Source organism: Labrus mixtus, chromosome 12 (genome assembly GCF_963584025.1).
Source record: "Labrus mixtus chromosome 12, fLabMix1.1, whole genome shotgun sequence".
Lineage (NCBI taxonomy): Eukaryota > Metazoa > Chordata > Actinopteri > Labriformes > Labridae > Labrus > Labrus mixtus.
The window spans coordinates 15,339,558-15,361,266 of NC_083623.1; the positions used below are offsets into that span (position 1 = coordinate 15,339,558).

At 38.9% G+C, this 21,709-nt stretch overlaps 2 protein-coding genes across 2 annotated transcripts; one reads left to right on the top strand and one right to left on the bottom strand.

Annotated features, from left to right (window-relative positions):
• The first annotated feature begins 13,805 nt into the window (after nucleotides 1-13,805).
• Nucleotides 13,806-17,370, top strand: mrps18a (mitochondrial ribosomal protein S18A). Its single transcript, XM_061052242.1, has 6 exons — nucleotides 13,806-14,002; nucleotides 14,632-14,663; nucleotides 15,633-15,737; nucleotides 15,828-15,951; nucleotides 16,716-16,788; nucleotides 16,883-17,370. The coding sequence occupies exons 1-6, from the start codon at nucleotides 13,855-13,857 to the stop codon at nucleotides 17,025-17,027; spliced, it is 627 nt and encodes a 208-aa protein (XP_060908225.1). The 5' UTR covers nucleotides 13,806-13,854; the 3' UTR covers nucleotides 17,028-17,370.
• A 133-nt stretch (nucleotides 17,371-17,503) lies between these two features.
• rsph9 (radial spoke head component 9) lies at nucleotides 17,504-20,945 on the bottom strand. Its single transcript, XM_061052241.1, has 5 exons — nucleotides 20,558-20,945; nucleotides 20,322-20,478; nucleotides 19,811-19,940; nucleotides 19,532-19,678; nucleotides 17,504-17,740 (listed from the first exon to the last, which is right to left on the bottom strand). The coding sequence occupies exons 1-5, from the start codon at nucleotides 20,782-20,784 to the stop codon at nucleotides 17,580-17,582; spliced, it is 822 nt and encodes a 273-aa protein (XP_060908224.1). The 5' UTR covers nucleotides 20,785-20,945; the 3' UTR covers nucleotides 17,504-17,579.
• Between the last annotated feature and the right edge of the window lie 764 nt (nucleotides 20,946-21,709).

The window sequence follows — 21,709 nt, forward strand, 5'->3', positions numbered from 1 at the left end:
CTGGACTTAACTGGGAGAAAAGGGTACAGTTGGGGCAGATGAGTGGTGGTCCCAAGAGAAAAATATACAAAATAAAAGAAATGATGTTACATCTATAAGTAGTGTTTTGGCCAATTGGCTGAGAAATAAGCCAAAGCTAGTTTTTGGTCCAGCAGTGGCACATATTGACAGAGGTGACTTCTGGTTTCTCTACAATGAAAACAAGGAATGCAAAGTTTGCATGACTAAAAGTGCAACAATAGGGGGATATAAACTACTTTAATTAAAGTGCAATTTTCATTTTAAGACACCCAATGTATCACATCAGATATCATATTGTATTAAATCAGAGGAACCATGGCAGATGTTTGATATCTGCGCTCAAATTCATTAACTCTCAGAATAGTTAAAATCATAATTGATGAAGAAAGGTCACATCATTTGTAAATCAACATGACAAGACCTGTCTCAAAGGCCTTATAAAGTGAAAAGATCTAGAGTGGCCTCACGTGTCAGTGATGACAAAATAAAATATTAAAATCTATTGGAATGTTATAATTAAAATATGGAACATTTTCAAACTACAAGCTCAAAGTGATCAGAATGTTGATAAGGACCATTTTAAAACATTTTCTCATCATAAACTTAAATTAAATTGTTTTTCTATTCCACATGAGACAAACACGAACCTTTTTTCACACAGGATCTGGTTCCACTGGGAAAGGAAACTACCCAAATGTTTGCCGTTAAAAACAGTAAACCCCACTAAAGTTACTGTAAAGCCTTGTTATAGGGTTGCAAATGTTTTGACAGTGCATGAGTTCAATGATGTTGGACTATCCTATTACTAGTTGCATGCCAACTCTATACCTCCTGTTAGTGAATGGCCCATTGCCTCTGGCTAAGCAGATATTACTTCAGGGAAAGAATCTCATTGAGTGGACAGGTAATGCTGTCTGTGTCCTCAGAGACCGCTGTCTGCTATCTGGATTTAGCAGCAAAGTTCACAGCCTCAAGCTAAAAAAGTTTAACATGATTTTCTGGATGATGACAAAGGTATGTCTTCCTTGTAAGTGTGGCCTATTGTGTGAACGATATATTGTATCTGTTTCACATTACAGTGCCTCCCTGGGTTTACCCTGCAACTCATTCAACATACAGCTCCAATAATCAGAGCCACATTTCTGCTGCAGGGAGGTTTTTTTTTTCGACTGCAGTATATGAGGTTCAGGTAGTGATCGTACAGTCAGAGGTTGATTATTCTGTGCTGCTGGAAAAGTCTCCTTGACTTAACATATGCAATAAGTGCAAAGTAATGTTCATCGTAAACAGCGGCTGTCAAGCTTCAAATTAATATGTGCTAGCATAGTTATCTTAGTTAAAGATTAAGACTGGACATGTAGAAATAAAGCTCTACTACAACAAAATGTCACACAATCTGCCTAACTTCACCTCTAAAGGCCGATAATCAACATGTTGAGTCATGTTTCTTTAATATTCACAAAGACATAATGTTTAACATTTGAAGTTAATCAAGGGGTTTGTCATTTCTTGGTTGGAAACAGTAACTTCTTGGAGTTATTATGTTCAATTATAAACTTTACAAGTTGCTGGTAAGTGGATATTTTTTATTTAATGAAAACTATTTTCCAGTATTTATGCTAAGCTAACAAGGTGTTAGCTGTATTTACCTTCCAATTAAATTCAGCAATATCTTTTCCCAAAAAGATGAGCCATTTCTTAACTTGAGATTCATGTAAATTCTTGGTTAAGCAAATTATATTTTATGTTTTTGATTCATTTTGACAAATATTTCTGACATCTTAAAATACATGTAAAATACACCGAATTGTCAAGGACATCCACAGAGATGTAAGAAATGAAGCTTCTAGCATGTGCAAAAGTACAAACAAGAGTCTAGTTACTGTGTCTTATAGCTCTTAGTGGCATGACTGTTGCCCAGCTCTCATTTAATTTTTGGCTCCACATGGAGCTCAGATACACGCTCTTTTTGAACTTTCAAAGAGATCTCCTCAGATCAAATATCTACAGATTTCCTGAGGATCAGTAGTAGATGAGTTCCACTGCTGATTGAATCATACAGAACATTTACAAAAACAACAGACAGATCTCTTTAACTTTTAACAAGTGGAGTGGTCAGTGTAAGAAGAGTTCCTTAATCAGTACATGGAAAATGTACTGTATAGTATATGTATGTGCACTGCTGTGTAAGTCACATAAACCAGTGGCATGTGCTCCTTGAAGATGAAAACAAGCTGCTCAGCACTGGGAAAGAATCTATTGTAAAACTTTAATCATATAATTATGTTTTGATTGAAGATTTATATAAATCCGTCCAAATAAAACTCTCTCTGGAGATGAGTCTGAGGCGCCCAAAAGAGTTATCTCTAGTTAAGAATGGAAACTCATGGTTCCTGTTGGGAGCCCTGACATAATCCAGATGCAGCCAAAGAGCAGTTTTAAGTCAAAGCCTTCCTCAACACAAAACATGAAGTCGGCCTGAGATCAGATTATCCCGACAGGCTATTGTCCAAACTCAAAAATAATTATTTAATGCAAAATCTGCATTTAATTTATGCCCTAGCTTCTCAACTCATATCCCTCCGGAGAGTCAAAATGTCTGGCCGACAATTTAATTCTGACTCAAAGAAAAACTTGTGCATTTAATTGGTACAGAACTTGATGGTCCTCTGTGGATGCATTAGACTAGCTTTGGTTCAGATCCTGCATTACCCTTACAAGAAATGGCAGGTCCAACACATCAACCAGTTAAATATCCCAACATCTAACGCATAGATAACTTTAGTACAGTCAGGATAACCAGTTGATGTTTTATTGACTGACATTTGTTTCTCACCTGACTTTTTCTATAGTGACTAGACTGTCTCTGGATGCCAGTGCAGAGCTTCTTTCCCTTTTATTGCCAGTAAAGGCAGACTCAACTTGTTGCTAAGGTGAGGCAGATTTAGAGAAAACAGATAAGAAAAAGAGCCTCCTTTTCGGCTGATTTATTGGCTCAGTAAACATTGTTTTATTAGTTTATGTCTTAATGGCTATTTTCCAATCTTCTTTAATACAGCATAATGTTCATTTTATGTAGTACATAATGCTCCCATTTCACTTTTAAAAGAAGCCCTAATGATTTCACCTGAAAAAATATTAAAGCATTTTAAAGTATGAACCCCCAAGAGGTGGGCTTGTGCTTGAGCAGGGTACACTTCCTGGGCACTGGCACAACTAGCACAGGTGGGCTTCGGCCTGGTACAGTTGCTCATGTACAAGCACGGGAACACAACATGGACAAGACGTACAATCAATCCCTATCTTGCGAGATAGAGAAATACAGTATTGTAAGCGACTCAAAATAAGCCACAAAGTCAGTAGAGTTGCAGTCATGTTGTCTGTGTTGTTCCTCACTATTAGACAAAACTAGAGTAAATTCACTGTGCTGCAATCATAGTCTATGGCCACTATTTGACAGCTACCAGAAATTTTAAGGTGTAGTGTTTTCTTTCATGATAGTGCACGAGTTGAAATAATGAATCAATCAACCACCTTAAATGTCAAAATGATAACTGAGCACTGTGTTGCTTTTTATCGTCTCTCTTGCATGGCATACATTTTAATGATGATAGGATCTCGATGAAAACTGAAAATCTTCTATTTCCTCACTTGGAGAAAAAATCCCGGGGCCCTGTTTTGTAGCGGTCTGACAGCACTTCACCTATGATGACGTATGCACAGAGGTAAAGTGGGATTTTCCGGCAAAACTTCACCAACTACCAAGGTGCATGAAGAGCGAACGGCTTAAAGAGGTCAAAACGCTCCAGCAACACCTATAGCATGAAGATCACTTTTCTTGACAAATTAGCCGCATGTGTTTCAGTTTATGGCCTTCGTCAGGGTCATCCACAGAGGTAGCCGTGCTCAATGTGAGTGCTGGCCAGCGGGGATCTTGGGAAGGGGGACAATAGTGCCTCTGCACCATACAGGGCAACTGGGCCTAGTGTGAGTGTGCGCCTGATAAATCTCAAACCTATAACTGATGATATAGCTTTTTTCATAAAAAGATCACTTAACTGTCAGGATTATTTTATTTTTCATATCCGTATGAATTACATTGATGATGTATGATTATCCTTGCTAGAAAAAACCCAGGTACAAGCCTCCAATCCCTCAAACAGCTGTATAGGGTCAGAAACATGAAAGAGCACATGACACACTGATCAAAAATAGGGGACATGAGGGACCAGACTCTTTGATGCTTTTGTACTTATTTTTCCCCTCAATGAGTATATGGGGACACTCTGACAACAGGGCGTTTATCGGACATAAAGAGGCTTAAATCAGCTGAGAGGACTTTGTGTTTGTTCTTCCCTGTGCTTCACTGTGTTTCTGATCACTCTCCTCTTTAATCCTTTTCTTTCTTTCCGCCATCACGGCCTATGAAGGTCCCCTGTGAGTAAGCAGTGCTTGGGATCATTGTGCTTACCACAACAAAGAGAAAACATCCCACATTTGTAAATGGGCTCCTGCCAGTTGGACAGGTTTTTTAAACAAGCATTTCAGCTGGGGAAAGAAGTCTGCTCTATTAAATCTTAGCAGCCAACAGCGTGGGTTGATGGTGAAATGTGTTAGCCAATCAGATCTAATTAGATTTTCACAATGTTTTACACAGTTGACACCTTCTAAAGCCCCCTCGATGCATGTCCTCTGTGCGTATTTACAAATTCTGAGTGAGATGTCAAAGATTTCTTTAATCATCTCTGTGATTCTTCTGAGCTGTAGGGGATTTATTTATCATAACATTGACTTGCTTCTTATCCAAGTTCTTCCCTGGACAGTGTTTTTAACTTGTCTTTCCTTAATGGGAATCAATGTTTTATTTCAAAGTCAGCCATAGTTTTAGCACTAAGTTTTTTTTCTATATCTAGATAAATACAACAAAATACCACACCAAAAGACAGATTACTTCCCTATTTTTGCTCAGCTGAAATATCAACAAGAAAATGTAGCATAACAAAGTAGTAGTGCGTTTAATTGTAAAGCAAGATAGTGTTTGACACCTGTGCTGTGAATAAAATGGACACACATCAGATTGATTTGGCAAAATAAGAACAAAGGTGGTCATGGCGAGGTATCTCCAAAGTAGTCCTGAAAATAATTTTTGCTGTGCCCTCATAGGAAGTCTGAAATGGGTCTACACCAGGAGCTGTCCAGAGGGGTGACCAGGGGCAGCATGGGCCACCGTTGAAATCTGAATGGCCACCCAAGGAGCCAACTTGCAGTGGTCCAGTTTTATACTTTTCAACTTTTGTAAGTTCTTTCAGTTGTAATTACATACTTCGATCTTTCCATATAAAAAACTGCATCCCAGGTGAGCCAACCTGATGACCCTGATGAAGTTAAAGTTGATCTTCATACTACAAGTGCGGCTGGAGCATTTTGACCTCTTCAAGCCTTTCGCTCTTCATGAACCTTGTTAGTTGGCGAAGCTGCGCCAGAAAATCCGACCCCTGGTCTACAGACCCATCTTACACCATGACGACAAACTCTCATCAATACGCAGTTCACGTGCATGCCAAAAGCAAACCACTGCAGGTAAACAAACATGCTAGCAGATTAACTTGCTCAAGATAATGTAATTATGATGGTATGCTATCTTGTGGCTTAACCAGGAAGTCTGAAAGCAGCAGACTCTTTGGGCAATTAAAAATACTTTCAATGTGCCGTTATCCTGTAGCTGTCATGTGTGCCACATTGGCAGCAAAAGTATCACAGCTTCACTCAAGCCTGACTCAGTGAATGCAGTCAATCTGATTAATAGCTGTAAATTTCCAGAAAATTGAAGGACATGCTATTCGTGGTGAATGGAAGGAGTCAAACATGTGACTGCACTTCCACTGAATGAAAAAGAGGTTCTTTGGAAACAGCAGTTTTTCCTCTCTGACTGTTTTTAGCCCTGTGTTCTCCAGTGATGGAATTTTACTCAAGGGTTTGCCTTGTGTTTGACTGCTTAGTCCTTAAACATACGAGTGAATGGATGATGGAAGGACTTCAGGTTGGCTTCTTTTCATCGTCTACTCTTTTGTTGCATCATGTCTCTTTGTGTTCACAAAACGTCTCCTAATTAAGCCTCATGTAGAAAAGACTAGCGAAACTCTTGACTGATTGACATTCACTGTACAAGTTCTTCTCCCCATGGCTAGACCGGACACGGACACAGACACACACACATGCACGCACACAGAGTTTTTCCAATCTCAAGAATTAAGATGTAATGGACATGGTGATAAAATTACAACAATTAAGAGAGCTGTAAAACATAAGGGAAAAAACAACAGTCAGATGTTTTTTTCACAAATGAAAATTTGTGGATGGATTCTCCCATCAGGGAGCCCACATAACATATCTCTGAGGTAGGTCCAAAACACAAGTTTAAAGAAAAAATCATTAACTGAGTCTGTCGCAATTCCAACTATCGTCCAGATATACCGTAATGAATTCCTCATTTATAGTACTGTCCCTTTTTTTTCATGACACAGGGTGATTTAATGGTTTAAATAAATAAAAAAAAGTACTTAATCTGCCCTCTTAGGTGTTACAACTGCACCTTCTTGACCTTTTAGTCTTGAAAACTGTCCTCAATAACATCCACTTAAATGTGTTTGATTATTTAATCCACAAGGTCTCACTGTTCTGTATCAGTGAGCAAAGCTGCACCTGACAATCACTGCTGCCCCCTGCTGGGCCCCCACCCGTCTCTATTTTATCCTGCTGTGAAAGCAATACTTCTCAGAACATTAAACCACTTTCAAAAGAGTTTGAGAAAAAGAAGACAGCCTGTTAATCAAGAAAAAAATGCTGAAGTCACCTCATCTAACTCAAGGTTTCTTTATACAAGCCAGGTGGTATTCACATGAAGAGGAATAGGGCAGTGTGATATCAGCTGTTCTCACTTTGTCTCTTCTGTGAAGGCAAACAACAATGTATATTGAAATTGAACAATGACTTACACAACTTGTGACCTTTTTCAACTCAATTGTTGCTATCCACAGGTTAATTCAATATAAAAAATGTCAAATGTCAAAGCAGCATTATTTAATCAAATATAAACTTTAAAATCTGCTAAAGATCCCACAGTACTGTGGTTTCATAAAGATTTTGAGCATTGCAAGTTCACCACATTTCCCTGAAACAAGTTTATTAAGTTATATGATGTAGATATGCCAGCTACGAGATTTCACAATAGAGCTTGACATGCATTTCTCAGTCATACAAAGAGGGAAAAGAAAGGCCCACATTGAGGCCAGGCTGAGATAAGGTGATGAAATGCTTGGTGGTGAAATAAGCACAGTTACTTTTACAGTGACGTGAGATGGAAATGTCAACAATACATTTTATCCATACAAGATCAATAGACTGGAATAAACCAGTGTGAAGTGATACTTGGTCAGGAGTCGGGTCAACTCAAGCCAAGAATCTGTATAGAGATTAGAGTTTGTATAACTGGAAACTGTTTAGTCAAAATTACTACGGGAACACTTCTCAAAAATAAAAAAGGTTTAAATGCTGAAAAAGTTTCGGAACCAAATTCACTGTATGTTTGGTAAGCCTATTATGAATATTATGTTGACAATGGATCAGATAACTATGTTGTTTGGGGGAAGTGAATAGTTTGAACGCACAGATAATCAATTGTTCCAGTTTTAAAACCCAAAAGCTTTATGTTTAGATTTACAATCCGGGCACTCAGCAGTATCTGGCAGGCAGCTTTAGTCTTCAAATAAACCGTCTGCACCCTCCCCTTCAAGCATGTGTATATATAGCAGGCGCTTATGATTTTGACAGAATAAAATATAACTAATTACAAAACAACTGCAACACAAGACTTAACTGTCCCACTTCAAACTCAAATATGAATTTCTATATCCACATTGCAAGCATAACAAATTCTGTACACTAATACGGGATAAAACAAAGCATTAAGCTTTGATAGGGCAAAATAATTAATTATTACTGTGTTCGCCGGATAAACCAGCACAAAAAAAGGCAGAGGGGAACGTGAAAGTTTACGTTTTACGCGCTAACATTTCTCTCTGCGCTGCTGGCTCGAGCTTCCGTGCCGTGTGGTCACGTGACATATAATAAAACTTCATTGACCAGGAGGAACGTAACCTAGGGCCGAGGCGAAATAATAATGACTCTTACAAATATAACAAAAACAGTAGGCTACACAAGATGTTGTATGATGCATATTTAAAAATAAAACAATCAAGCAAACATCACTGCGTCTACTGGCCTGCAATAGGCTGATATTCCTCAGCATGAATTAACAGTCGGTGATCTTTGCGACTGACACTATCCGCTCTCCCTCATTTCCGATAAATAACTAAAGTAAAGTGGTTCATGATCAGCTGATTAGGGTAGACTTGTTAATTATCCTGAAATGTTTCGACACTCATGAATCTTAGCCTATTGACAGTAGGTTCAAATGGCATGTTGTACCACACTATAGCTATAAGTCTGAATTTAATGGATCACCCTGAGGAGATAAAATGATTTATAAAATCTAGCCATTTAACTGAAATAAAAAAAATAAAGTTAGCTTTTATTGAATAATAATATTAAGACTTCAGTTGACTAGAAGAAACCATCTGGTCCTATGAGAATGTCACTGCTGGCGTCATGGCAAAATGCACAAGGAGGAGCAGAGGCAGCCTTGGTGGGAAAGTGATCTGGGCAGAGCAGCACAAATCAGCACAGCATGATGATGGCTGCGTTTCAAGTAAAAGCATTTTTCAGAGTCTGTATGAATCACTGGTTACATTCTTCCCTGTTGTTCCTACAGGTGAAGCACAATTCTTTCATTTGTCACAGATGGAGTTAAACGAATTCCAGGCCAAAGTTTTAGTTAAAGGTTGTCTCCTCATCCTCCCATCTTGCTTTAATTGACTTCCTAGTTACTAGCCCCTGGGGCTGACCCTTTAAAAGGTCAGACAAACACAACTCAACCAAATGAGACTCGACCTCAGGAGGTGCAGTACAAGTTCCGCACTAAAACAAAAACTGAAACCGAGTGAGAAGGAACATGTAAAAAGAAAGAGAACAAAGTGTTTCCAACCATTTGAAGAGGAAACACTCAGGAGCCAAGGAGCCACTGTAGCACAGGCAACGCAACCTGCATGAAAATTGTACCACTCCTCATATATAAAGTGTATATATAGGAAAGACAGAGGCAGGGGAGCGTGTGTTTATGCATGAATGTGGATTTATGTGCAGCCTGAGTGTGTGCATGTGTCAGTGTGTGTGTGTGAGAGAGAGAGAGAGAGAGAGAGGATAGAAGCTGGCACTCTCAGACAGCCAAGCGGAGGTAAAACGGGGATAAGAGCCTCTTCAAAGAGCAGTGATTTGTTGGAGAAACCAGTGCCATTTAGCACGTACACCCAAATATGTGCGGGAAGGGCTAGCGAGAGAGGGCTGAGGAAGAGAAGAGGTGGGAGGGCTCCTTGATACTCGGATGGATGAAGATTCATGTCACTTCTGAGGAAGATTTACTGAACATCAGAGCAATAAACTCCCTCTGAATGTCACTCTTCACCTCAAGCTCTGATGAAACATTCGTCTCTGTTTCCAGCTGTCTTCTTCAGCGAGCGTCTTCATCCACACCTCATTTTAAGAGCAGTGGGGGCCTTCTTTAACCAAACACACTCCCTTGATATAGGCTAATTGTGTTCAGTTGACTTCCTTGGATGCAACAGCCCTTACAAGTTAATCACCCAGGAAAGCCTCTTAGTGACAGCTAGGCCTTAATTGCATACCAGACTGTGCCCATCAATTTGGATGGCAGCAAATCCACACATTCCATCTGCATGGGAATGAGGAGATCTGTAGAAAGCGTGCGGTGCTTGCTGAGAGAAAACTTCCTCCAGGGAAGTATAGAGGAGCATTCAATGCTACACCAAACTCCCCATACCAACACATCTTACAAATGAAAATGGTTAAGAGCTAAGAAGTATAAAAGGTGTGGTCGAACTAGCGAATCAGGGCAGAGCTGTCTCACATAAATAATAGGAGGTAAAACTGCATTAGAACTACCAGACCAATATATTTATTTCAATAATTTTAAGTAAATAAAGTTTTGTTGAACACAGATAATTGTTTGATTTGGCTTTTCTAACCTCAACATTTGGATTCCCTCTCATGCTTCTGATAAGCAAAAGCTATTCAAGAGAAGCTCAGGTCAACATTAGCCTGAGTGTGATGAGCTATACAGTTTACTCACACAAAGAAGTGTACACCTTTTAAACTGAAATGTTACAAAATATAACCGTTTAAAGTTATCAATAATTTTATGTTGAAAATAGATTGAAAAACAGACAGATAACTTTTTTTCTTTTCTTTTCTAACCCACATCTGCAATGTTTTGATTCACTCACATGCCTTGGAACAGATGTGTTGTCAGCCATGACAGGCAGCTTCTGTCAGCAAAAAAACATTTCAACAAGCCTCTACCTTTACCTCCATCCGAATGCAACACATAGGCAATGTTAGCATTTAGCTGGTGAACATATTGAAGCATGTTAAAGCTAAGAAGAAAACAAATAACTCCTTCCGGAGTTGGTGGAGATCAGAGCAGAGCAAAAAGTAGAGACTGTTTTTTTTGTTTTTTTTTTTGTTATTTACATATTTGTCAAGTGGTAATTTCTTTTTACAAATTCTGCACACCTTTGTGTAATATCCTAAGAATAAAAGCATAAGGGGCAGAACACAATCCATTTTTTCCAGAACCGGACATCTGACGGTTTAGCTTAAATTAGACAGAGCTGTGTGGCTGTGCAGCGAACAAACTACATTTTGACACTAAGGGACAACACCAAGTTCATTTTTGCTTTTCAAGTTGCTAGTTGGACTGGCCGAAAGTCCTTTGTTTCTAACCACTTACAGTGTAGGCTCTGAATAGTCTTTCTTATTTTCACACAATTGCTAATGGGTTCCAAGATTTTGTCAGATGAATACAAACACAAATTTCAGTGAATGAATAAGCCACTATATACAAATTTAGAAAAACTATATTAACTTTTCAAAGGTAATGAACCAGATAAGCTAAAGCGCAACAGTCAGATTGTGTAATTGAGTGATTTAGATAAATGTTACTCCCTGAGATTCAGCTCCTCACATCCCACAGAGTCTGTTATGACCCTCTTGCAGCTCTTTTTGTGTTTAGACTCCTCAGCATAAGCTATCTGCAGGGGCTCTTCAGTCTTCACCAAAACATTACAAGCAAAACAAACTGACCGGTGGGACAATAAAAATGGGAATGCAGCGGGATGTGTTGGATTTGTTTTTGTGTGATGTGACCGTGCCCACTCATCTTCTCTCCGCTCTGGGCTCTTCTGCTCGCTCCATGCTGCGTTTTTAGCACTTTATCCAGGGGAGCAGGGGGTGAAAATGCTAACCTTTTCCACACAGCAATAACTTCCCACCATGACATCGGACCAACATTGCTTCAGTGTCCCTCAGCGCTCGCTGTGAAAATGTCAGACGAGCTCTTTTCATCTGAGGGAAATCCTATCTGATTTACTCGCCCCCCTCTTCCTCGGCTGAGGCGCCTGTTTGTACAAGGCCATGTTTCATTTGAATATCAAAGCCGGTGAGGAGGTGGCCAGACACTTTAAATGCCATTTTTTGGGCTTCTCTCAAGGAATGTGACTACTTAAGTGTCCTTGACGAAGGGACCTGATCACTGAGACAATGCTTCCTTTGTGGCGGCGGGGTGACGGTAATCTCTATCTATCTACACTCTGCTCTGAAGACGGGACCGACACAGTGGAACATTTGCATCTCAGTGCCAGTTCTTTAAGGCTGCACAGTTCAGATGGCGTTTGAGAAATTGTTCACATTTTTGGCCAAGAGACCAAACAACCCTAAAGAGTTCAAGCTCCCGATGTTTCCTACTTGTACCTACCATGCTGCATTCACAATTACCATGAAACAGACTATTGAGGGGCACACAAGGGTCAGTGACACATTCTGGCTCAACTGCATCAACAAACACAATTCTTGGTAATAACCCCAAGACAATTTATACTTGTCTATAGGCTGTCACATATAAATTGTTGAGGACGTCAGAAATTATAACTGTAAAATCATAACCCCCTAATCCCATTTAATCTGTCTAATCCAATGAATTCCCCCAAAATTCCAGATTCCAAAATCCTTAAAGTGCCAATACAAACACACTTGCTGATTGTTTTGAAGACTGGCTAAGAAATGTCCTTGCATTTTTTTGCTTCATGTTTTCTAAAGTTAGCATGAACATAAAATGCATTGTTTAAATAATGTTAGTTGTCTACTTGTCTTGCAACTCTTCCTTGCTTTTGATGGTCCCCAATTCTTTGAGTGTAAGGCCGCCAGCTGTCAGCAGCAGAGAAATGTGAACTCGTTGACAGGAACATGTATCCTGTCAATTTAATACTTTCACTTCTTTATGTGCAGCCTCAAACATGTGCACGGCACAACCAAAGCAGGGCTCACCTGATTACCCAATGCTCTTCTGCACTCAAATCCAAAACCCCACATGGCACTTTACTCAAATGCACATCATTAGTCAGTATCTAAAAGGAGAAACCCATTACTTAGAAAAGGTAATCAAAACACTGAAGCTCACGGCTTACTGCTTCATATATAAGCATTTTTCTTGTTTGCGTAAAATACTAGAGCTCCAAATCAAAGATAATCTGATAGTTTTTACATTTCTGCAAATATAGAAGATACTGTCAGCTGTAGACTTTGCAAAATATTTGGGATGTTGGAGAACCTACCAAAGGCTTAACATTTCATAACTGCTGTGCTTCAATTAATCATAATTATTCATACAGCTCTAATCAGTTCGAATAGGTTATGAAACTGTATTTTACTGTACTACACAGGGACTTTTGTAAGCAGATGAAATGTTGCAGCCTTCCATACTTATGCAAACAGATGAGACATGAGATGCATCCTGAAAAACACTAAACCAAAACATAACAGCTGGACAATGGCATAGTGTTCTCATGATAACACTATCAAAAATCTTACCCGTTATCTTCTCTGAATCTCTTTATCCGGGTATGAAGACTCTCTCTGTATCTACTTTTTACTTCAACAAAAGGTTTGGCATGTTCCTACACTGCTCCTCTAGGTGCCTCTTGTACTTTCATCTGATGAGGGTGGAATGTATAGAGGTATAAAGAGTGAGCCTTTCTTTGTTGTTTACTTTGAGCAGTCAGCTAAAAAAAGAAAAAGAAAAGAAGCAAAACAAGGATTAAAGAATCTCTGGTCCAAAACTAAAGATTATCATATACGCTGCAGGAATAATTTCCCCAAGCACTGCATGTCCTTGCAGAAATATGCACTCTTGTTTTTAACTGATCTCTCTCTGGGCTTCAAAAAATCAAACAATGTGAACTGGATTACACTATCACCTTTCCTGTGCTTCTTGGCCTTCATTGCAATCGCTATTTATTGTCTACTTGCCATGTCTTGATAGCTTTTCACATTGTTTTTGATTTTATTCCATTATGTGTTGCAAATCTGTGTGTTGTGATAACCAGGATTATGATCATGACTTGTCATGTCATCATTTGAAGCAAACATTTTGATAAAGTATCATTGAGCTCCATATCTGTCTAGACTTGACTCAAATGTGGTCATGCAACCACTTTTGGGGGATTACCTGTATACTGCTTGAATTTCTTTTATTGGACTTCCCTCTATTGATGTAATGAGACATCTTCGGCGAGGGTGTCGCTGTCTACATTCTCGCGAGACTACCAGACAGGAAGAGACGAACGCGAAGGTCAGGAATTAATCATGGCAGCCCGCAGTATGCTGGGGTCTCTGTGGACCTCATTTGCAGGCTTAAAATTGGCGACAACATGCACCAACCTGCAGCTTCAACAGAGGATAATTACTACCAGGTTACCGGCTTTAACATTTCAGAGCCGAGGGATCCGCCAAGGTGAGAAGTTAAGATATTAACTCTGAAACATGAGGGGAGCTAACGCTGTTAGCACAGAGACACCGACACCTATTAGCATTTTACCACAGATATTCTACCGTAAAGTAAAACATTCTTGTGTCTATGTCTGATGTGCTCATTTAAGGCAATACTTCGGAATCTTATCTCATGTGCAGCAGCAAGTTTGAAGAAACATGTAACCAGTAAAGAGCTTTTTGCTAAACGCCATGCCTCCATGAAGGCAGTTCTTTCCTGTTGACATCCTTTCATTAAAAGTTTTGTTAACTCAAGAAATATCAACATTAACAAGTAAATAAGAGTGAGACTAAATAAAAGTTTTAATGTTTTGGCAGGTGTTCCTCCTCCTGGTGCTTATGTGTTTCATATTTTATAGTGCACACACGTGTGTAGCATTTAATAAGCCAATAATGGTTAATAATTATTAAAATAAGAGTCACTGTATGTAAGCACCAACTTTTGTTTAAGTTTGATTTAGTCAGTGATACTGAAGGTGATCTTTATTCATACCATGACATCACTCGAAACAGTATCTTTTTATATCCACACAAAATGAGATCCAGAAGTCAGTAACATAAGACTAACATTGTTTAATTTATTTGTTTTCACAGTGGTGGAGAAGAGAGAGGATAAAACAACAACCGTGAGTATAATCATTCTAGTATCAGTTTATTTGGGATAACATGTTTTTTTTTAGTAAAACAGATGATTATTTGATGTTTTGCATGCTATACATGTTCATAAAAAAGACCACCAGAAGTTTTTTCATTCAGGCATTTCAATTAATTCTGAGCTAGAAGTGACCAGAGATTCACACATGATGTAATTCTCAGATCAGCTGATTGGTTTGAATTAAGGTGTATGACGTCAGGTTTTATTTTTTAAAGGAACAATTATAAAAAAAAAAAAAAGACAAAACATGATTAAGATGCTAATTATCTGTAAGCAGAAAATTTAGCTCCTGTGAGGAGTTTATAGCTTATTATGAAACAGACTGAAATGAATATTGGTGCCTCTTTTTTGAGCTAGGAAAGCAACCGAGACCGTCTTCATGCATATTGTTATTTTTTAATGGCTGAAACTGCTGCCACGGTCTAAATTCAATTCAAAGCTTCATTCATTTAGTTGTACATACAACAAAAAGTGTGAACGAGTAATACAACATGAGCAGTCCGTCAAAAAATCTTAGCAGGTACCGCTTTAAAGTTCCTCACATGAACTTTAAGTAAAACCTCCAAATATTCTTATTAAAATCAAAAGTACATCCTACAGGCTGAATTTTATTATTTTAATAATTGTGATTGGTAGCGGCAAACACCATTTAAAAGAGCCACAGTGAGCTTGATGTTGTCTAAAGCAAGGCAGAAGGAAGTAAAGTACGGGACTGAAGATCTAACCTAGTGCTGACTCTAAGCCTGCTCGTCTAAGAGAGACTAAACATTCAGGGGGTAACAGTAAGTGTGGACTGAAAGACCACACCAGGTAAATGCAAAGGCTCATAGGGTTGGCTTGACTATCAAATATAAAGCTTTGCAACATAATGAAATAGGTTTATGTATCATACATGAAAACAGTTGGATTCTCATCAAAGTTGATTTTAATCATCTGTCAGATCGAGGGACAGATACTGGACGTGCCAGCAGGACCACAGCCTCCAAACCCCACAGCCAAGTGTCCAATCTACAGGTGGAACCTGCAGAACAAATACAGCTACACGGTAAATACATCAGCAGGCCTGTTCTGAATAAATGACATTAGTGAGAGTGTATCCGCTGTTTTAAAAGTGTCTGGGTTTTCTTGCCTCTAGGATGTCCTGTTGCTCAGTCAGTTCATCAGGTCAGATGGAGGGATGTTGCCCAGGAGGATCACTGGTCTCTGCCCCGAGGAACATCGCAAGATTGCTATCTGTGTGCAGATGGCCCACAGAGCAGGTCTGTGTTACCTTGTGGCCCTTATTTGTGTATTTAAATGTTCATCTGCTCTGACCTCAACTTACCCACCCTTTTTAGTTTGTGTTTGTCATTGGGTGTCCTAAATTAAAAAATCTTAAAATGATGTCAAAATGCCAATAAACTTTAAAAACAGCACATTGTCGTAGAGGAAATAATAAGGAGAAGACTTTGGAAATGAATCAAGCTGGTAAAAAGTGGTTCTAGCTGAGCCAAAAAATGTACAACTGCATTTATTTTTAGCAGACCATATTATTAAAGCAGATATTTTAAACCTTGATTGTCATAATAGTTATATGTATTATTTTTAACAGCTGCAATTAAAAATACTTTCAATAGCAATAAGCCAGTTACGATTATGATATTTTGATAAAAAATAAAACGGTAATAAAACACATCCTTGCTAGAGAAACAAGAGTCATGGAGTGTTTGATGTTTTTTTTGCTCATTAAATGACAATTTGCTATCAGTACCGAAATCTGTATTTCCTTTAAAAGATTAATTGGAATACAACTTCTGATTTAAAAACAGTCCCTCAACCTGTGAGAGGGTAACATTCAGGAACTGATAATAATGATAGTAAAGGTGCTCAGGAGTCAGTTACGCTGTGCTTTGTCACAGTAAGAAGGTGAAAATATTTTTATGTCCTGTTAATAGAGTCCAGACTTGTCTTTCTTTTGTACCTTTGACACTTTTTCACACATTTTATGCAAGTACATAAATATGTCTCCTCTGTTGTGTTCAAGGTCTGCTGCCTGACCACAAGCCCAAACTTCCAGAGGACCACGTCCCTAAGAGGCCTAAGCCTCAACTTAACAGGTAATGTAGACTTGTGCGTTTGTCACCATCATCTATCAACTGCAACTGAAACTGGCATTAATTCTGTTGTGCACATCTGCTGTTTATTGTACAGATACCTGACCCGCTGGTCCATTGATTCTGTGAAACCTATCTATAAAACTGGACTGAAGTGGTGTAAGAGGCGCATGTCTATAGGACACCCAGCACTCAAGAACAACGTGCGCTACGGCGTGAAGCCTCTTTACTTGAAACATTGACAGACAGAAAGTCTTGATGAATCTACACAGCGACAGGATGCAACTCCAAATGGATTAACTTTTCTCACACTGCCTTGGGAAAAGACCTAGAAGCTTCCTCCATCTGTATTTATTTAACCTTTTGTTTATAAAACTGCGTCACGCTTTCAATGAATCACCCTCAGCCCCACCCAGAATCATCCATTCTCTCTCTGCTGCATCTCAAAAAGCCCTTGAAGTGAACTCTCTGACAACTTAATGTGAGCCTCAGCATGGGTCACAGTTACAGTTTCAAAGTAGGTGGTATATTGACTGTGTATAAACAAGGCAACACAGATGTGCAAATAAAATGCGCTCAACATGTGTTGACTGTGTAGAACTGCTTTTGTGCACCAGAACTAAATGGAACAAAGAGCTTATAGAGTCAAACTGCCTGACTGTACCTCTTCAGTTTATTTGTTTACGATAAGAAGAAAAAACTGCATTATGTTGCATAGAATACATTGAGAGAGTGAATTTGACCAGCAGAAACTTGAAAAATTGTAGATTTTGTTAAGTGTAAAAATGTCACTTTTATAACATGAAGGGAAGGTCCAGATTTTTAGTCCCGTCTCCAACATAGATGTATCCGTGCTGCGGTGTCATTGGCACATGGTAGAAGGTCAGGCCGAGCCACAGCAGGCTGCGCAGCACGCACACTTTACTCGCACATTCAAACTGAAGACTCCACGATCCTACAGACAAACAAAGCAGACTTTTTACAAACAGTTGATGTAAAATGCATGTCATGTTCTCGAGCCATACTGTCGGGCTGAATTACAGTAGAGGCTGCAGTAATCTTTCGTTTCATCCAAGATTATACTATTCACATGCTAGAGTAGGCCAAATGATACGCCAATAAATCAACCCTTTGTGCTCTTTTGATATTCAAAGTTTAATATGTTTCACAATATGTTTGGGTGTGCCTGTAAACTTGATACTCAGGGAATTAAGAACAAACTATCTTAACATAAAAGTCCTTTGATTTATTATTTTGAACAAAGGGGAGATGATTCAAATGCAATAGACCGATTCACAAAAGTAAATCTACCCAATGCTGTATGTGATGTGCAACATGTGTTGTCCAGGTTATAGCTCTACTCCTACTACCTTCAAGAGGAGAAATATCAAGCTATAAATCAGGAGCTGGAAACACTTTGCAGGATTGTTGTAGAAAAGAGGAGGTAGGCCCAGAGGAGAGCAACTGTCTTTTAGTGGAGATATATCATGTTGCATTTCCCCCAGAGTCCCATTTAAGAAATGTTAACGCTCTCTCTTTTGCAGAAATTGCATGCTATCTGCTGTAAGGAAGTGCAGTGAGTATGGCATTGAGACAGCTGTGTAATGTCTGCTGTAGTGATGACAATGCCGACATCCTCATCAACTCAAGAGAACACACACAAACATTTACACATGTGGGAGCCTTCTTAAAGCAGACATCTGTTACATGTTTAGTTGCGGGGTGCTAAACATTTTTTCTTTCAAACACGCGTATGTCCAGAGCTTTACTATATCTTTGTTTACTGTGGCCTGAAGTCCATCCAGCTGAGCAACCACTCTTAAACCTAATAGACACAACATATTCTTTTCACAGTATTTTAAGTTTTCGTACTATTTTCCTCCTGGTTTTGATTTTTCCTACATACTGTTAAATAGCTTGAATGTCTAAAGTTTCCACCAGAATTTAAATACACGCCTAAAAGACTCGTTATCATTATTTTAGGATTTGATCTACTTAACCACACAATCATTCAACTGTATTAAAAATTAGAAAACTACACTCACTGCACTTAAAATGTAAAATCTTTAAAGTGGTCAAAACATATATCTTGAATATTTTAAGTTCCTTCAGATGTGAGGGATCCCATAAATCATATAATCAAGTAAAAACATCTGTAACTTTCCAAAGAACGAGGTTACACCCGTTGTAGGTGGGCCCTGACTTCATGAGTTTAGATTCTTCTAATCCAACAGTAGTCGTGTGGTTTTTAGACCACTCTATGCAAAACCTTGGTGTTTGGCCAAGTTAAATGGAAAATCTGAGCATGTTCTGAGAAAACCAAATCCACAAGGGAGGCGGGCTGATGTCAGCGGATTTAGGAATGTATCCAATCAATACAACTTTGTTTTATCAACCAGTTTACGGTTAAAATGATTCACTTTTTTTCTACTTGGAAGACACTCCTCTTGACTTTCAGTCAGTTGAATCACCAGAATGATGAGTTTTAAATTCACACCTCATTTAGTTGTAATGTAGCATTGCTGGCTAGAGACGTTAAAAGGAAAAATACTGGCCTTGCATGCTTTGTAGGGGCTTCAATGACACTTGCGATTGCTCAAAATATCTGTTCTTAATAGGTCCAGGTAAAAGGACAACCACCTTTTAGCTTTCTAAAAAAAAAAAGATTCTGTATAATATGATATTTGATGTGATGACATGACTGTATATGTTATAGTGTAGGATAGACTAAACTCTGTGGCTCCACCTTTAGGGATGTCGTCACTCAATGCATCCAGGAAGTCGAGAGCTGGAGTCAAATCACCAAACTCCAGGATGGATTTCTTCTTCAGGTTCTTTGGCTTGCTGAAATGAAGGAAGTTGTCGAGCTTCCTTGCTTCTGAGTGAGACAAACCTGAGGAAGAAAACATGTTTGCATGTCCTTCACACTGAATTACAGTCATGATTTTGAAATACCTGACCAGCAGAATGTAAATTTTGGCACTCCAAAAATGTGAAACAGTCTGTTGCGGAATAATATTTTTACCTCCAAAGCTGCGGTTGACTTGGACAAGGCCATGTGGGCTCTTGACAAAGGCTCCCCGAGGCACCACAGACACTTCTTCATCAATCTGATGAACTGTCACGGCCAACCTGCTTTCCTCTTTCACTTTGGTCTGCAAATGAGGATAGTCCATCTGTAAGCTACAACTTTATGGCAGTATAGATACTGAAGGTATCAGAAAAATAAATCACTGCGAACAGCAGTGCTGTCATCTGAACAGTCTGTCGCAGTAAACGGGCTGTTTAGATTTGTTTTGAAGGATTTGGTGCCTTGGTCAAGGACACCTCGCAAGTGGTCGGTAAGTAGACTGGCACCTGGCAACCAGTCTTGTCTCCATACTTTGGTCCATACTGAGACTTAAACCAGCGACCCTTCAGTTCTCATCCAAAGCCCCTACAGGCTGAGCCACTGCTTAAACACTTTGTCTGTGGGACTTGACAACTCAGTTCTTTAACTATGTTGAATTTTGCCCTCACAAAGTTCTCAAACTTACCACGACCTCCTCATCCCTCTTTCCTTGCCTGAGGATCTCATGATGCTCGTACACATGTGAAGGGTCTCCTATGAAGCGACCTTTTGCTCCTCTGGACACTTCCTCTATCATGGAGTCTGTGGCAGGGGGGAGCAGGAACCAGTCCATACAGTTGAAGCTGGAGACCAAATAGAGACACTAAAAGGTATTTCACACTGAATAATATAAATAATTTAATCGATTAAGCTTCAACATACCTATAGAGATTCTTTTTGTCCTTCATTTCATCTTCTCCTCTCCCTTGAGCAATGAAATAATCTTCATTTAATCCCAATATTTTGCCCCAAAAAACGACTCGATCGAATTTGTAGTTTTTCTGAAGGATCACCAAAGAGGTCTGCAGTGCAGTTCTCTGTTCGACGTTTAACGTATATCCGCTACCAGCAACGAGTTCCAACGAATAAGATAAAGAATTTGAGTCCATTGTTTCATTAATAAACGATTCTAAAACGTAGATATTAGTTACCGTGACGCTATCTGCTTTGCAAAAGTACTCGCTAGCCTACAAAACGGCTAACTAAAACAGTCAGGGTCAGAAACGCTTGGTTGCTATTGGCAACAAACCATGTTGCACAGGTTGTCATAGCAACCTTTCCTTTCCGGTACTCTTCTATGTTTTCTTTATATTTTCTTTTTTTAAATAACCTTCATAGGTTTGATGTGCGGTCACAAAAAAATATAATGAAAACAATCATAAACCATAAAGGTCAAATTTTGGGGTGTTACTTAAAACCAACCCATGCGCGAGCCTTGTCTGACGTCATGGCCAAGCTTTTCAAGTGTGTGTCTGCACAGTGCAGAGCACACACATTTTAATATGTGACAACGTTTTATAATGTCAGAAACCAATCCTAAATCCCTTTTATGGCAGAAAACAGCAGGTGGAACAAAATAAGATTCATGAAGCTCTCTATTTCATTTTGATAAGCCCACTTATTTGAGGATAGCCTTCATGTTTTAAAGCAGAGAACAGCCGTCAGTTTTGTGATAATGTAAATGTCTTCCCAATAAAAAGGTTTAGACACATGAAACATAGCATCTTACATTCTACAGGCTACAGAGTTTATTTACATCTCTTAGAATTGATTTCTGAAATCAAAGCAAAATCTATGTAGTGTATTACCTTTGGTATTGGGCTGTTTTGGACTTCAGTGCAAAATAACGACAATATTTCTTGTTTTTTTTTATTCTGAAATTGATTATTTAAATATTTCCCTCAATTTCCCCCTTTTCCTTGTTTATTCAACAAACTTTGTTACCACAATAGAGCCAAAATGATAGGCTACTTAAATTAAATTACATTTTCTCTATTATTATTTCCTATTTCTTTTTGCCAGAAAGACACATTT

Bases quoted from the DNA above. Each gene is read 5' to 3' on its own strand.
- mrps18a (XM_061052242.1), top strand. From the start codon at position 13,855: ATGGCAGCCCGCAGTATGCTGGGGTCTCTGTGGACCTCATTTGCAGGC. The intron at 14,003-14,631 runs GTGAGAAGTTAA...TTGTTTTCACAG, and splicing joins GAGCCGAGGGATCCGCCAAG to TGGTGGAGAAGAGAGAGGAT. The intron at 14,664-15,632 runs GTGAGTATAATC...ATCATCTGTCAG, and splicing joins GAGAGGATAAAACAACAACC to ATCGAGGGACAGATACTGGA.
- rsph9 (XM_061052241.1), bottom strand. From the start codon at position 20,784: ATGGACTCAAATTCTTTATCTTATTCGTTGGAACTCGTTGCTGGTAGC. The intron at 19,941-20,321 runs GTAAGTTTGAGA...CCTCATTTGCAG, and splicing joins AGAGGGATGAGGAGGTCGTG to ACCAAAGTGAAAGAGGAAAG. The intron at 17,741-19,531 runs GTGGAGCCACAG...GTTTGTCTGTAG, and splicing joins GAGTGACGACATCCCTAAAG to GATCGTGGAGTCTTCAGTTT.